Here is a 17,287-nt window from a genome sequence, read left to right as displayed (position 1 = left end):
ATTACATCAGCTCATTAAATAGACTCAATGTAAACACAATTTCATTTGCTCCATTTAATGCGGAATATTATGAAAGATTGTAGCTAGTTATAATATACAGTGTGTGCCAAAATTCGTGCACGGGGGTTACATTGTGTGACTCCTAGATAAAAATGGAGAGGAAAATGATTGTGACAAAAATTCGTCCGAAGAACTTTTAATTGCACAAATGGACAACACTGAAGAACATACAATGTCTTAGTAGTCTATCGTAATGTAACTTAATGTTTACTATTTTATCATTGTCGCTAACAAGCAATAAAATGCTAAGTAATGGATAAACAAGATAAATGTAAGATTGTGTGTACCATGTATTTCCATGAATGTGCTAAGTGTGTTTTGGGGAGTAATATCGTCCTTCAAGTCTTTTTTTGGCTATAACTTTTCCTTTTTTGTCCTTTTTTGATGAAAAATTTTCCCTTTACAATCCGGTCTCTAATGATAAATATCCAAATTATGGCGTTACTACACTTATGCACTATCAATATTGTATTACTATACGTACAAGTATATTAAATCAATTCACTACACTACTCCCTTTAGTATTCTACTGTATTAATCTTATTGACATAAATTAAACTGCAAAATTTTCCTTAAAACAGATTTTCGAACTTGCAATGTAATGTGTGGACTTATGTATGTGACATCATATAGGCCTATTACGTCATTAAACTTATTAATTGGGAAAACAGCGACTCTTCCTTGGCTTCTACCAAAACTTGGATAATGTACGTACTATGTACAACAGCTTTGCGTTTGACACTATTTCGAATTATCTGTCTGTATACGTTTCACTTTCCTCGTGGTTATACGAACTGGCTGATCGTAAGAAAACACATTCACTATCGTCTAAAAAATAAACGCGCATTACAGTTTTTGCTGTGCACCTCCAGCTCTGACCATCTGGACTTGAACGAAACTGAGTGAATCTATGTCCTTCATGTAGTAGCCCAGCCGTGGCGAAGAAGAGTTCGTGCGCCGAGCCACTGTGTAACCTGCAACGTGCATAGCACCTGTGAAGGGAGGCGGACACCCGAAGGGGAAATGAAGCAACTGTCTGACTTATTAACGGATTTTCATTTCCCTTACGTCCAACATTTAAATATAATTTTATATAGTACAAGGCTACAAACTAATGTTTCGTACGTACAACGAAAAGAGAAATGTACAAGAAAACATAGGCCACATTATCACGACCTGAAATTAACTGTCTTCAGAATGTCTCTGCGACAGAGTTTCAAAATCAGGAATTATGTCATTTACTGCCAGACGTAGTTGATCACGAAGGTTTTTGTCTGTCTGTCAGTCGTGATCTACATTTGGTTTTAACTATTTTCATTACTGAAAATAATTTTTCACAAACGTAAGTTGCAGCGAACATGGCTTCAACAGAGCAAGCGAAAGAACGAAGCTTCGGATACTTATTTTTTTTTTTAATATTTGAAAAGTTCAACATCTGTCAAGTCCTTACATCTAGCTTTCATTGCAACATCACATTGTAAATCTATGAGTTCAAATTGAAGATCTAACCGCATCATTCGTATATCTACTGAAAAAGGGTCGACGTACAGAGATGATGATGATGATGATGATTATAATAATAATAATAACAACAATTACCTTTCAATGTTTCATAATGTGGGTGACATGTAGTATAATGCCGTTTTATGTTATACAACCGTTTTCCTCGTAATACTTGTGAACAAATCATACATTTAATATTCTCACCATATTGGCAGCAAAAAAATGCGTCCTCCCATCCTACTTGAAATTTTCGTTTTTGTAGATGTACATGTATTGGAGAGAGACATTGCGACGATACGCCACTCGCAGATCAGAGCAAATACAAATGGAACGGAGTTTGACTCCAGTAAGTGAGAGGGTGGGGGTTGTGGGAGGTAGAAATGCACAGGTATCACTGCGAGCCACAAAGTGCTCGTGAGTCGCATTTTCGCCGCGGCTGTAGTAGCCTATCAGCTTACCCTCTTTGACTCCACACGGGCTCATCTTCAATACTGCAACCGGATACAACAAACTAAACACACTGACTGCACTTCGACCACTGAGAGTGTATCAATGGGAGGGGGTATGTTCAGTCATAATTTGCTAAAACAGTGTTACTATCATAAGAGAAACATATTTACATAGTATATATAAAAAGAACTGAAAATGGGGTCGCGTTACGGAATATGCTCTGGTTCGACTCCTCATGAAATTTCGTCGAGAGTAAGGGACGATTGGTAGCGAAATTCAGTTTCGAAAACCAGCTATAACGACAGGGGAATCATCATGCTGACCATACGATACCTCTGTTCTGATTGGATAATCGTTCACCTCTACTGGTCGTTCTTGGCCGTTGTTGGGCTATTCGCGCCACGTATCAGATCATATTGATTTTCGCATTCATTACTTTTCAACCGAGTTTGATTCTTAGGCAATGATTGATTACGGATAAAATAGGTGCGAGTTGAATCCTAAACAGACAAGCAAAATTATAAATTCACAACTTCCGAAACAGCTCCGAGGACTTTCTGAAAACTATTTATCAGTTTTCCTTTCGGAAACAAGACTGTACATGGCCTACTCACAGTGAATGTGAAATTCGGAATAAAATTGATTGAAATATAGCCTATAATTAATTAATATGAAACTGTCTCGTGTACGTACTACATAAACGTATTATATTTGTCAACCAAAGCAGCCATCTCTTACCAGTGTTCTAAAAAGCATGGAAATGCTAGACTATTCGTCTCTTATTCCTCAGTCGTGTATTACGCGCATAATTGCTAGGCAGACATTACTTATCTTATCAATGGCAAACAAAGAAAGAAGATACATAACGTACACCACATAATCTTTTTCTATTACTGTATTACTCAATTATCCCCCACTACCCTCATTATAATTACGACAAACTGTGACTTACTTACTTACTTACTTACTTACTTAGTTACTTACTTACTTAGTTACTTACTTACTTATGGTTTCTAAGGAACCCGGAGGTTCATTGCCACCCTCACATAAGCCCGCCATCGGTCTTTATCCTGAGCAGGTTTAATCCAGTCCCATCATATCCCATCTCTCTCAAATCTATTTAATATTATCCTCCCATCTAATTTTCGGCGTCCCCAAAGGTCTTTTTCCCTCCGGCCTCCCAACTAACATTCCATATACATTTCTGGATTCAGCCAAATGTGCTACATGCCCTGTCCATCTCAAACGTCTGGATTTAATGTTCCTAATTATGTCAAGTGAAGAATACATTGCGTGCAGTTCTGTGTTGTGTAACTTTCTCCATTCTCCTGTAACTTCATTCCTCTTAGCCCCAAATATTTTCCTAAGAACCTTATTTTCAAACACTCTTAATCTATGTTCCTCTCTCAAAGTAAGAGTCCAAGTTTCACAACCATACAGAACAATCGGTAATATAACTGTTTTATAAATTTTAACTTTTAGAATTTTTGAGAGCAGACTGGATGAAAAAAGCTTCTCGCCCGAATAATAACAGGCATTTCCCATATTTGTTCTGCGTTTAATTTCCTTCCGAGTGTCATTTATATTATTTTTTTACTGTTGCTCTAAGATATTTGCATTTTTCGAACTCTTCAAAGGATAAATTTTCAATTTTTGTATTTCAATTTCGTGCTATGTTCTGGTCACGAGACGTAATCATATACTTCATATTTTCGAGATTTACTTCAAAACCTATATATTCACCTACTTCAAGTAAAATTCCCGTGTTTTCCTTAATCTTTTGTGGATTTTCTCCTAACATATTCACGTCGTCCGCATAAGCAAGCAGCTGATGTAACCCGTTCAATTTCAAACCCTCTCTGTAATTCTGGACTTTCCTAATGGCATATTCTAAAGCAAAGTTAAAAAGTAAAGGCGATAGTGCATCTCCTTGCTTTAGCCCGCAGTGAATTGGAAACGCATTAGACAGAAACTGGCCTGTATGGACTCTGCTACACGTTTCACTGAGAAACATTTTAATTAGTCGAACTAGTTTCTTGGGAATACCAAATTCAATAAGAATATTATATAAAACTTCTCTCTTAACCCAGTCATATGCCTTTTTGAAATCTACGAATGACTGATATAGGCTACTATGCCCTTATATTCCCACATTTTCTCTCATTAGTCGATCTATTACGCCTAAAACCACAATGATGATCCCCAATAATTCCATCTAATATGGAGGTAATCTTCTCAAACGAATATTGGACAAAATTTTGTACGACGTCGACAAAAGTGATAGTCCCCCCTTCTTAAAGAAGAGTACAATTGTAGACTCCTTCCATTGTTCTAGTAAAATTTTCCCACATCAAGTACAAGCTTATACTGTGTCTTCCTCACCTGAAGAAAATAGCAATGCTATGTTGAACGCGAAATATTTTAACATTCAGCAATTCGACGTACATTGCATAATTATTAGGGTAGCATGCTAAAGTCCAACAAAGTTGGTGCATAGGTCCAGAGTCCCAATACGATGACGTCACTGAATCAGAACTTGGCTCTCTCTGGAGATGAACGTTCATTGACATGCGTGCAGTGGCGACCTTGACCCTCGTGGCTGATATCGCACATATGATTAAAGGACTCCGTAGCTTCCCACACCTCTTCCACACACTTCTAGTAGGCGCAACCGGTTCCAAATCCTCAACTAATGATCATTTTCTTCGATATTTTTTCTTCGAAGGGGAACGATATTTGTGTCACTTTCTTTACCCAGAAATGATTCTGCATCAATTTAAGGAAAAATACAGGTGTTATATTATCATTTTCATTATGTCATAAGCAGCATCCTGATCCGATCTCATCACATCAACAACATCATCGTCTTGATCATTGTCGACATAATCTGAACTTGATTTTTATTATGAAGGTGTCTTCCATTAAACTCTTTTTGGATTTAGTTTGCTTTCTTTCCTAAGGCGCTAAGACAAATGTCGGGATGAGCCCTAAAAGAAATGGGCCATGGACCTGCACTCACTTCCCCATGACCCTGGTAATTCCTCTAATTTTAATAATTACACTGAACAACAAGAATTTTGTTCCGGCTTAAAACAATGTATGCGCTGAATCCGAAAATGCATCTACTGCATTTTCTTCGTATCACGTAAGGTTTTCAAGATATAATATGATTTCACTTTCGATAAGCGCTTCTCAGGAAACATCTGGTGTGGGTTGAGGGTTGTAAAACCAAAACAAAAGTTAATACCTACATTTTATGGGTTTATGACCTATTCCCTGTTTCTTATGGTTGTTGGCATGCTCTTTTGTACTTCTAATAAATAAACAGATATTGGTCCCTTCTATTCAGTAAATTTCATAACAGTTCAAAGTGAGGTCTGTGCAATGAACAAACAAGGGTGTGGTTTTCTGATTAAAAGAAATGTTTATCAGTTTGTGTGAAGGCAAATTAAAAGAGGGCATTTTCATCGGTTCACAAATTCGTAAAGTTATGGCTGTTTGTTTGAGAAAAAAACTTTCCACTACAGAATGTGGTGTGGTGTAATGTGTCTCTCAAAATACACTTTTACATTCTCATTTGAGTTTCTTTCCTCGTGATCTTGGAGCGATAAGCGACGAGCATGGGGAAAGATTTCATCAAGAAATATCTGAAATGGGAAGGCGATATAATGGAAGATCATTGTCCAGCACGCTTACAGACTATTGTTGGTTCCTTGTAAAAGACAGTCCCGGGTCTAGTTATAAACGGAAGTCATTCAGAAAATTCCTTAAGTGCTAAGTTTAAATTCCGAGATTTTTCTCATTATACGCATGACATTTTTATTGTATTTTAAAGTATGTAACATAATTTTTGTATTCAGTACACATTTATCAAGTATTATGAAGCATATTGAATCCCTTGTGTGTTGTAATTTTATCAGTTGCAGTGGAAAATTAAAAAAAAATATGTTTTTCATAAAAACTTCAATTCACTGTCCCCGGAAAATGGTACCTGATGGGGCAATTTGGATTTTAAATTCAGATCTAGGGCACACATATTAGTAATATTCACCTATTTTTATTTCGGAACAAGACAAAAAGTAAAAATTTGTTGTGCAGTGTTATTTTACATCCATGCCCTCTCGTCTATCTCGTCCTAATTGAGTTACTATAGAGCCAATTGGCTGGTCTCTACATTGAGACGATTCAACAGATTCAAGTCATAATTCAATCGACCTCTTATCTAATTGGCTAGTCTTTTATATTCAGACAACTCATCCTGCCTAAGGAATTTCCATGGTTTTCCTAAGGCGCTAAAACAAATGCTGGAATGAGCCCTAAAAAAATGGGCCACAGACCTACATGCCCTTCCCTATAAAGTTCCCCAATTTCTGATAAAACGACGTAAATGCCCTGGTTCAGTTTCTTCAAAATACCCGTTACATGGGCGAGGTTACTCGTCTCTAGTCGTATTGCGAAAGGACAGAGAACCTTTCAATTTGCAGATTAGAATTCGCGGCGTCTCTTCCGACGGCCTTCACTTGCCTTAGTCAAAGAAAGCAAACGAACGAGTCTTCTCGACTCCAACTGCACTGCGAAATGACACAGTTCCTTTCAATGTCCAAACTTACATCTTCCGCCATTTCTTCTTCGTCCTGTCCTGTGATTAGTTTGATCACATTCCCCTCCCCTCGCGTATGTGGTACCTAAGAGGTTACGTCCATTTTCGGCTTTTCCCCTTCAAAATTTTCTAGAGTTCCTTCACTGGAGCAGCGTAACCCGGAGTGAGACAAGTGGCCAACTGGCTTGGAGCTCATATATTCAGTTTCTTTCAGCTCCGAACCCTTTGCGAGGACGCGTTTTGCGTACCTTTTAAATTTTTCCTCCCACTTCTCCTCTTTCTTTCAATTCAAGTTTGCTTTCCTCACTTCTTTATTATTATTATTATTATTATTATTATTATTATTATTATTATTATTATTATTATTTTAATAAATAGATGTCCTAGAAATTGGTAAATTAATTTTTTTTGAGACAGAAAGATGAATATCGGTAAGAAACCACGTGACTTAATATAGTGCTGCACGACAAAAAATCAGATAAGTGTTTTAATACGCATGGAAATGTAACTATCTGTGCAACCTTCATAAATGTTTGTTTCATTTTGTAAGTATTCTTTGACTAAGGTCTAGTTGGTTTCAAAACTACTTCATAAAATGATTGCAATAATCTTTTGACGTGTATCTCCAATCAAAAGGTACATGTATGTCCAGCATTGAGACAAAAACAATACCAACTATGTCCAATTTGTTCAGTGAAATCAACTCTGTCCAAACGTTTATACTCAATGTCTACAATGCGAATTGAATTTGATTTGAATATTTAGTTTTACTACTTTCCGAACAGATTAATATTCATAATTAAGTAGTCAGTACACAATTATAGCATTGGGAAGATAATAAAATACATTTTTATTTATACCCTAAAATTCGATTTGAAGGATAAAGTCTCTTTTGTATAATTGCTCCTCACATATTATAATATACAGGTTTATTACTCGCGATGTTTCTTCGTAAAATAAAAGCACTGTATTTCTTGTTTCAGATGCAACTACACCCGAACACAAGCTTTACTCATACGAATGTTCCTGACTATTTATGTTTTATACTGTATACCAGTAGTGTCAGATTTGTAAGCTCCGAAACCGGTTGTGGTGCTAGAGACGTCCAGTCGGAGCGTGAACTTGCTTATGTCTGTGGAAGCACCGGAGCTCTCAACGAGTTATAGTGGAGCGCTCCGCTCCGTTTAGGCTGTGTCTGACAACGCTGCTGTATACTGTACTTAATTTAATATAGATAAATATCATGTATACATAAAAATGACTATAAAATACAGTAAAATACTATAAAGTAAGCAGAATGGCTAAATATAAATAGGACGGCCAAACGTGATAAAGGGACGTAAGTTGTAGTATATATGCCTACATCTTGATGATGATGATGATGATGATGATGATGATGATGATGATGATGATGATGATGATGATGATGATGATGATGGTGATGATGATGATGATGATGATGATGATGATGATGATGATGATGATGATGATGATGATGATGATGATGATGATGAATATAAGAATTGAATTATTTGTGTTAACTAGGTGGGAAAAAATAGAAAATAACATTTTGAAGTTTCATACTAAGAGCAGATTTCTTACTGGAATGAATGATTCGAGTGAAATGTAAAGTAAAATGACTGCAATGTTACTCAGTAAAGCATTTTACAGTTGAAAATCTGTTACGAAAAAAATGATTGAAAAATCTGTTGCAGATAGTTTCAGTTGCAGTTTTTATGGACTCTGTTCAACGTAAGGCTACTGTCACAGGCAATTTCCTTTTTCCTTTGAAGATGTATGACGTCCCAGCATATGAACACAATGAAGAGATACAGTGCAAACAATGTACCAGAGTGAAATAGATATTTTAATCGGGAATATGGGACGTAAGTCTAGGTTACTGTTACCACAAACAGCAAGGTATAAAAAAATAAAGTCATGGTTTTTATTTAAACAATAAATAAGAATGATTTTTATTTAAATCCGATTTATTTGATTTAAATCGGATCATTTTAAACTAAACTTTGCTCATAAAAGTCATTTAAAATTATTCTCAATTTGGTGTATGCTTCAGTGTTTATGAAGTGTCTGGGATAAATAATGAAGAATCAATCTACTTGCTGTGTTTTAACAATAATTTGAATTGGAATATGATACTTACATTACAACATATTTTTGAACCAGTTCTTCTGTCTTATAGCTGAATGCTACAGAAGGAACTGTTTGTAGCAGAAAAGATGCTTCAGTGTTTATGACGTGTCTGGGATGAATAATGAAGAATTAATCTACTTGCTGTGTTTTAATAATAATTTGAATTGGAATATGATACATTACAACACATTTTTGAACCAGTTCTTCTGTCTTATAGCTGAATGCTACAGAAGGAACTGTTTGTAGCATAATAGATGTTTCAGTGTTTATGAAGTGTCTGTGATTAATAATGAAGAATCAATATACTTGCTGTGTTTTAATAATAATAATTTGAATTGGAATATGATACATTACAACACATTTTTGAACCAGTTCTTCTGTCTTATAGCTGAATGCTACAAAAGGAACTGTTTGTAGCATAACAGATGCTTCAGTGTTCATGAAGTGTCTGGGATAAATAACGAAGAATCAATCTACTTGTTGTGTTTTAACAATAATTTGAATTGGGACATGATATTTTACAACATATTTTTGAACCAGTTCTTCTGTCTTATAGCTGAATGCTACAGAAGGAAATGTTTGTAGCATAACAGAATTTTGCACCTTGTTTATCTAAGTTCTCTTTCTGTTTTTCAGTTGTTGGGATGACAAAAGAGCTAAGTTGCCTTCGCTTAATTTTCAGAGATTATCTTTCAGTGGATAGGTTATCAGTAAATCCGTAACTAATGATGTCTTTTGTTTTGATACTGAAGGTGCAACTATTGGATCTGTTATATATCTATTAATATAAAATATTTACATAAAACATGTGTTGCGATATAACTTATGGCAATGAGCATAAAATTATAAGATACAAACATTTTAAACTATATCGTATGTAGTGAAATTGGAAGAATATCGAAAAAGAAACGAATGAAGACACGAAAGCTAAGAATTTTATTCCCCTTGTGAGCGACAAGTGAAACATCTATAGTAGGTAGAAAAATGTAATAAAAATAAGCTTTTACCAGACGTAAAGGGGCACACAAGACTGGATATCTGTCTCGATTTGCAAAAGGGGACACGTACAAAATAACAAAGTGCTGGAAAATCGCAAAAACTCTAAGTTAAAAAAAATGTTCATATATTTTTTTCTAATTAGTTCACTATGGATACATACATTCACGATGCATGAATATTTTAATTTTTTAAGTCTGGTATGGATTTTTTGCGATTTTCCAACACATTGTTATTTTGGACGTGTCTCCTTTTGCAAATCGACGACAGATATACATTTTTAATGAGGGCATTCAAAAAATATTTGGAGTAAATCCATTAAGAGGAACAATTGCTGAATAGAGTTAAGATGATATTGTCGTCTGAAGAGAATGACAGAAGAAAGAAACCAAAACAAATGTTTTAATATAAACCAAGATTTTAGCAATCTATCAATGGGCTCAGTAATCGCTGGACAGAAATGTCGGACCGAAACAAACTTCAGTATATCTCATGTAAGATTATTTACATTGATGGGTATTTATTACTTTATTGACAGGTGAATAAATACATCACTGATCCTTGTGATTCAAGTAGTTTCAAGCTCCCAGTGCCTTCCTCATACAAGTACAGGAGACTTTTCAAGATATTTTCGTATATCTTTTCCAAGACTGCATGGCATGCAGTTTGGATTTTATAGTGTTACAAAGAGAAAAATTGTTTTGCAAGGATGTCATTCTCCGGATATATTGTTTATCTTGTTCTTAAACACGTATACAACGGTTTGAATGCAAGATTCATATTCTACCCACACATTACAAAAACTAAAAGCAGCGTGGTTGCCAAATTTTTACGTCATTGTCAAATGTTAAGAGTGATTGTTTTACAATAGTCACTAACACAAAAACAAAATTACGTTTTTATTTTAAGACATCTCAGTAGAAGCAACAAGGTTACGGGGTCATAATCGTAAGCAACGTTGATTAGAGTCAATTTTTCCTTCGAACACGTGTTGAATACAAGTTCCAAATCCTTTCTTCTATGCGTTCACGGCAAAATGAAAAGAGCAAGGTTGCCAAATTCACTTGAGTGTCAATATAATGGTTAGCTAGTTTTTCCAGTAGCCATAAAATACTCGTAAAATGAGAATTTCAGAATAAACCAGAGCTTCAGAAATGTTATGTAGCAGTAAAATCAGAACTGTGCTTGGGATTTGAAATGTCTCGACTCCTAAGCCCTGCTTGAGACGTATACGTTTTTCGTGACACAGATGATGTACCGTCAACCAGTCTGAAGTCGGGCACTATGCCAACATTATGAAAAGATTATTTTACGTTATAACAATTGTTGTTGGCGATTATAATAAAAAATCATTAAAAAGTACGAGTGTTATATGATTTACAAACGATTGAATTTTTAAACGATTTCTGTCGGAATTGATAGAAAATGTTAAAACAATGTGATATGATATGATATATGATATGATATGATATGATATGATATGATATGATATGATATGATATGATATGATATGATATGATATGATATGATAAGATATGATATGATATGAGGATATGATTATGATATATTATAAGATAAGATATGATAGATATACGATATATGATATGATATATGATATGATAAGATAAGATATGATATGATGATATGATTATGATACATGATAAGATAAGATATGATAGATATATGATATGATATGATATGATATGATATGATATGATATGATATGATATGATATGATATGATATATATTTGTCAGCCAACTTTACAATTCATAGTTATGATGGACATCACATTTCTGATTTTCGATCCACCATCCCTTTAATACATACCATCCTTTCTATTAATATATTCATTTGCCAAGTATTTCCTGATTACTTCCTATTTTTCTGTTTTAAATGAATTGCTGTCCATTCTTCCCTATATATCCTATTCTATTCTCTCTCTCATACCTAGACTTTCTCCCTTGCATTTCTCGCTTTCCTGTTAAATATTGGATATTCCCTTCCTTAATAATTTATATTATTTATGTTATGCTCTATTTTCAAATCTACCTCCTCTTAATCATTATTTTCCAGCTATTTTCTTCGAAGTTATTTGTTTACATTTCCATTTTCTCTATTTTACAACACATCACTTATTATTTCCCTACTATTCTGTCCTATATTTATTTACGTATTTAACTTTTTCTCTTCACTTCACTCCTAAATTTCCACTTTTATTATGTCGTTCCATAAATTTATTTCTATAATAGGCCTACAGTTATAATACCCCTGAAACTAATCCCAACCCACAACGTTGAAAAACATGAAATATCTAATTCACTTTTATTATGTCGTTCCATAAATTTATTTCTATAATAGGCCTACAGTTATAATATCCCTGAAACTAATCCCAACCCACAACGTTGAAAAACATGAAATATCTAATTCACTTTTACACTTACAGTTTCTCTCTCTTTCACTTCACATTTGTTCAAATGTTCTTTCACTTTAATTTTCTTTTATTCATTGTTTGTATGTCTATCTTACTACACTTTTACACTATCTTCTTGTTAAAACAATATAGAAAACAATTTTTGGAGGGAAAATGTTTGTCTAACTTTTGTCAAAAAAAAAAAAAACCTCCCATAATAACGTAACTGCATCGAAAAATATATCAAAATGTTTAGAATTTTATCATGAACATGGCGAAATAGATACAAATGTGAATTATGCAAGCATGTTCGAAATAATGAGTTTTTTAAAATACCTTGTCCAGTTGGACACACAGTTGAGATATTCCATTTGGACTCGGACATACTATTCACTGAAAGATTCCTCTGATGAATGGGCGGAGGAACTATTGGAGGATCTAAATAAGTATCTGAACTTTGAGGATCCAAAAGAGGGAGACTGCTAAAATGTACAACTGACAATTGCGTTACCGGTAGACATTATGTTTCTCGTGCAGACAAGGTGCTACTAGTTGAGGGACTGGAAACAAGTTGTGCTAGTTATCTTCAGAAGTGCAATAGGTTCAGAGGGTCGGATTTGTAGAATAAAGCAATCATTGATTATGACCAAATTGAAATAAAATTCGTCCGCCAATATTTTTCATTTCTGCAGGTTCTAAGTATACCAATAATCAGGTGACGGGCTTTTGTTTCAGAGTACACGATTCCAAGGATACAACCTGTATTTTGTCTGTGAGTTTCAGGGTTCAAATTTCTAATCATTACATCCTGTTTCATACTAGTTGTGTTCTCGTCCTTATTTGTAAATTAATTGTTAAAAAAAGTTTCAAAGTGTTGTATTTATACAAGTTGATTCTTACTAAAATTTCCTTTTAATTTTAGAAATACCACTGATCACCTCCCATCCAAATTCAAAGTCATTTTTCCTAACAAAAAATCCTTCCTCTATTCAATGGTATCTCCGAGATTAGATGGAAATGCATGGTTTCGTCACATTTGTGATGAATATATGTGTCCAAATCCACACCTTTTTCACGGGTTATTCGGAGAACTACAGGTTTTATAAAACGTTTAAGAACGCTCCTCCATTGGTGATGTTTCATTCTGTCCTTATACTTATGTGAAACCTCGTGACGTTTATACAGGAACCAAATGCCTGTGGAAGACAGTTTGGAAGGCAGAGAGATTGGGTCTGCAGTAAAAACTTCACTTTTCGCAGACATTTGGTCCCTGTATAAACATCAAGAGATTTCATATAAGTATAAGGACAGAAGGGAAACATCACTTATGGAGGGGTGTCCTTAAACGTTTCGGTAAAACCTGGACAAACAATTTTTTTCACTTCGGAATATGTATTATATGACTTTATTGTGTTAAATTCTATCGTACCTGGTTTACATGTTTCGAACTATTATGGGTCATCTTCAGAACTGGTCGTTGTTGTTCTTGGCGCCTCTTGTTTTGTTTCCTGTGAGGGTGTGTTTGTGTGGTGTAATGTGGAGTTAAAGAGTGTGTGTGTTCTGAAATTGAGTTGTGTGTTAAGAATTTCATTGGGGTGTATTTTTGTGTATCTGTATATTTTATATTGTTCTAGTGTGTTTCGTTCCTGGCTTTTTGGTTGGATGTGTAGTATTTCCATGTCTGTGTTGAGGTCTGTGTAGGTGTGGTTAGCATTTGTGATGTGTTCTGCATATGTGGAGGTGTTTTGTAATTTTGTTATGGCTGTGATGTGTTCTTTGTAACGTGTTTGATATGATCTGCCTGCCTGTTCTTTGTAGAAGTTATTACAGGTGTTACATTTGAGTGTGTATACGCCTGTGTGGTTGTATTTGTTTGTTTGTGTTGTGTTAAACGTTTTTTTAAATGTTATGTTTTATTTAATGACACTCGCAACTGCAGAGGTTATATCAGCGTCACCGGATGTGCCGGAATTTTGTCCCGCAGGAGTTCTTTTGCATACCAGTAAATCTACTGACATAAGCCTGTCGCATTTAAGTCAGAAACTAAACACATTAGAACAATATAAAATATACACACTTATGTGTTCTGTATGCGATGTTGTAATGCAGTGATCGCCAAACGCTGTGTCGCGACACATGGCCCTGTCTCCATTCAAGCGTAACCATGGCATCATACCCCCACCCTCTGTTTACAGCCATCACTTCGATATAAGACAAGGCATTTCTCAGCAGCGGACGTACACATGTAATGTTACAAGTGTGTAGGATAACATGTTTCGATGTCTTTTCCAAAACAGACAACAGATAATATGTAAAAACTTAATTTTAAGGAGCATGGGAACAAAAGTATTTCTTGTGCAGATGGCAAAAATATGAGATACCTAATTTGTTGTAAAATTTTTAATGAAGTATAAAAGAACAATGTACGTTGTCATTATTCTTCTTGATATAAAGACTACCACGCCCTTACCTGTAAATTGAATATTTCATTAATAAACGGACAATAAAAAGTATCGACTTCTATGTTTTTTTGAAGTATGTAGTGTAATTTACAACTTCGTGACCAGCCTGGTACGTTTTTCTAATTTCAAATATCTGCTGATGTAAAGTATACGTTCTTTTTATGGTAAATAAGAAAATATATTTTATTTGATTAATAATACAAAAATAATGAATAGGAGGATAAAAATTAACACGGAAAAAGTGTGTGTAGTTAATAAGTAGAAGAATATTATATTGTTTTTGTTTTCCGGTCACAGTCCGTCTCTGTACTGTTATTCCCTGCATTACTTGAGGAGATACCCACTCCACCCCTTTCCCTGCGATAGTGGTGTGCGGGTTGCATTTCTATTACGTCACAATTTCGTAGTGTTTGGCAACCACTGTAATGACTCCACATTGCACCACACAAACACACCCTCACAGGAAACAAAACACGAGGCGCCAAGACCAACAACGACCAGTTCTGAAGATGACTCATAATAGGTAGAAACATGTAAACCAGGTACGATAGAATTTAACACAAGAAAGTCATATAATACATATTCCGAAATGATACAGTGTTAAAAGTTGTGTAATCAAGATGTATAATTTTTTTTCAAGTACTACCATGCATTCTAGTGGATTGACAAGTATGTCAGCATATAAAAGAAAGCGCGTTTAATACGATAGTGTGGAGTTCTTACTTACTTACTGGCTTTTAAGGAACCCGGACGTTCATTGCCGCCCTCACATAAGCCCGCCATTGGTCCCTATCCTGAGCAAGATTAATCTAATCTCTATCATCATATCCCACCTCCCTCAAATCCATTTTAATATTATCTTCCCATCTACGTCTCGGCCTGCCCAAAGGTCTTTTCCCCTCTGGCTTCCCAACTAACACTCTATATGCATTTATGTATTCGCCCATACGTGCTACATGCCCTGCCCATCTCAAACGTCTGGATTTAATGTTCCTAATTATGTCAAGTGAAGAATACAATGCGTGCAGCTCTGCGTTGTGTAACTTTCTCCATTCTCCTGTAACTTCATCCCTCTTAGCCCCAAATATTTTCCTAAGAACCTTATTCTCAAAAACCCTCAATCTCTGTTCCTCTCTCAAAGTGAGAGTTCAAGTTTAACAGCCATACAGAACAACCGGTAATATAACTGTTTTATAAATTCTAACTTTCAGATTTTTTGACAGCAGACTAGATGACAAAAGCTTCTCAACCGAATAATAACAGGCATTTCCCATATTTATTGTGCGTTTAATTTCCTCCCGAGTGTCATTTATATTTGTTACTGTTGCTCCGATATATTTGAATTTTTCCACCTCTTCGAAGTATAAATCTCCAACTTTTATAGTTCCAGATGGTGTGGAGTAGTTCACCATAAATGCATAATGAAGGTATATTTTACACAAAATACAGCCGATAGTGTCCGACTCTCCAGACTGGTTGACGGTGCCATGCCGTGTTTTCGGGACGCATGCTGAAACGCTCTGTACTCACGTAACTCCTGTACGAAGACATGTCCGGACGGGCATCACAATGTCATAGACCTCGCCTCTGCACCAGGCGGGAAGCGAGCCCCAGCCCTCGCTTCCAAATTGTCGCACTGTAACACGATTATCCACTTGCACTGCGAGAGAGAAGCACTGTCATTCACTCACACTACACACGCTACACTGCGACGAACGGCGCGGCGGCGACGACGACGGCTGGCGGTGTGCGGCTGGGCGAATTAGCTCCAACTCACACGGCCCTATTTTAAGATCTGCGTGCGTTATGACGAGATGGCCGGACGCTCGGATGATGGGCTTAGGGGTGACCGGCCGCACACCAGGGCCTTAACCCTTGCCGAGGAAAATAACAACACCTACGTACCCCTGCTCACACTCTAACCAATCGCGGGTTCGAACCCGACAGAGAAAGTCATAGACTTTTAAGAGATGGTCAACTCTTAGCATTACTTTCTCGGAAGAGAAGGAAATACAAGCAATGCCACCTCAAATATTTACAAATCTTAAAAATCGCTGTTTTTTTATTAAATTTACCGGCTAGCTGTTTCTCGCTCCATCAAGTTCCCTGCTTTACGGAGAGATGTCTCTGCAGGTATTATAAACCACGGCCGACTTAATACTCCCTTCGCTTCTTTGTATACGGTCTTGACAATAGTAATCTTATTCTGAAATTGATTAGTTTCTCAATTCCACCACGAGGCGCTGTCTGCCAAGGTTTGGTGTCCACAGAAGAAATACTCAATATGAATTAAAATAAACGATTAAAGAGTAATAATAACACTTATAAATAATAAATAAAAATAATAAGTATTATTATGTTTATGGTAAAAGCGTGAGTTTAAAAGCAGGGAAGGTAACACATAGTAACATGTTCAGTTTAAGTAACATGATGACAGAGGTGTAATTTTGTAGTTCATTCACTGGGTAGCACCACTAGGATAAACTGCGATGTTTCAGAGTAATCACTTGGATAATTATTTACCATAACTTGTACAAGTTTTATAATTTCACTCACTGCACTGATACATTCCACTTGATATTGCAGATTCAAGAATCATAGTTTCAAGATTTTGTGACTCAGTGCCGTGTATAAACATATCGATTGGAATTAC

General features: G+C 35.6%; 1 protein-coding gene across 1 annotated transcript in view; it reads right to left on the bottom strand.

Moving 5' to 3' along the window:
* The window catches only part of Fhos (Formin homology 2 domain containing), a 758,651-nt gene extending 742,254 nt beyond the window's left edge, over nt 1–16,397 (bottom strand). Inside the window, exon 1 of the mRNA XM_069833164.1 lies at nt 16,165–16,397. Coding sequence (XP_069689265.1) covers nt 16,165–16,185 — 21 coding nt within the window. The 5' untranslated portion in view covers nt 16,186–16,397. The remainder of the gene's footprint in view (nt 1–16,164) is intronic.
* Nucleotides 16,398–17,287: the final 890 nt, after the last annotated feature.

Source organism: Periplaneta americana, chromosome 1, assembly GCF_040183065.1.
Source record: "Periplaneta americana isolate PAMFEO1 chromosome 1, P.americana_PAMFEO1_priV1, whole genome shotgun sequence".
NCBI lineage: Eukaryota > Metazoa > Arthropoda > Insecta > Blattodea > Blattidae > Periplaneta > Periplaneta americana.
The sequence above is the reverse complement of the archived record's forward strand: the minus strand, read 5'-3'. Positions and strand labels throughout refer to the sequence as shown.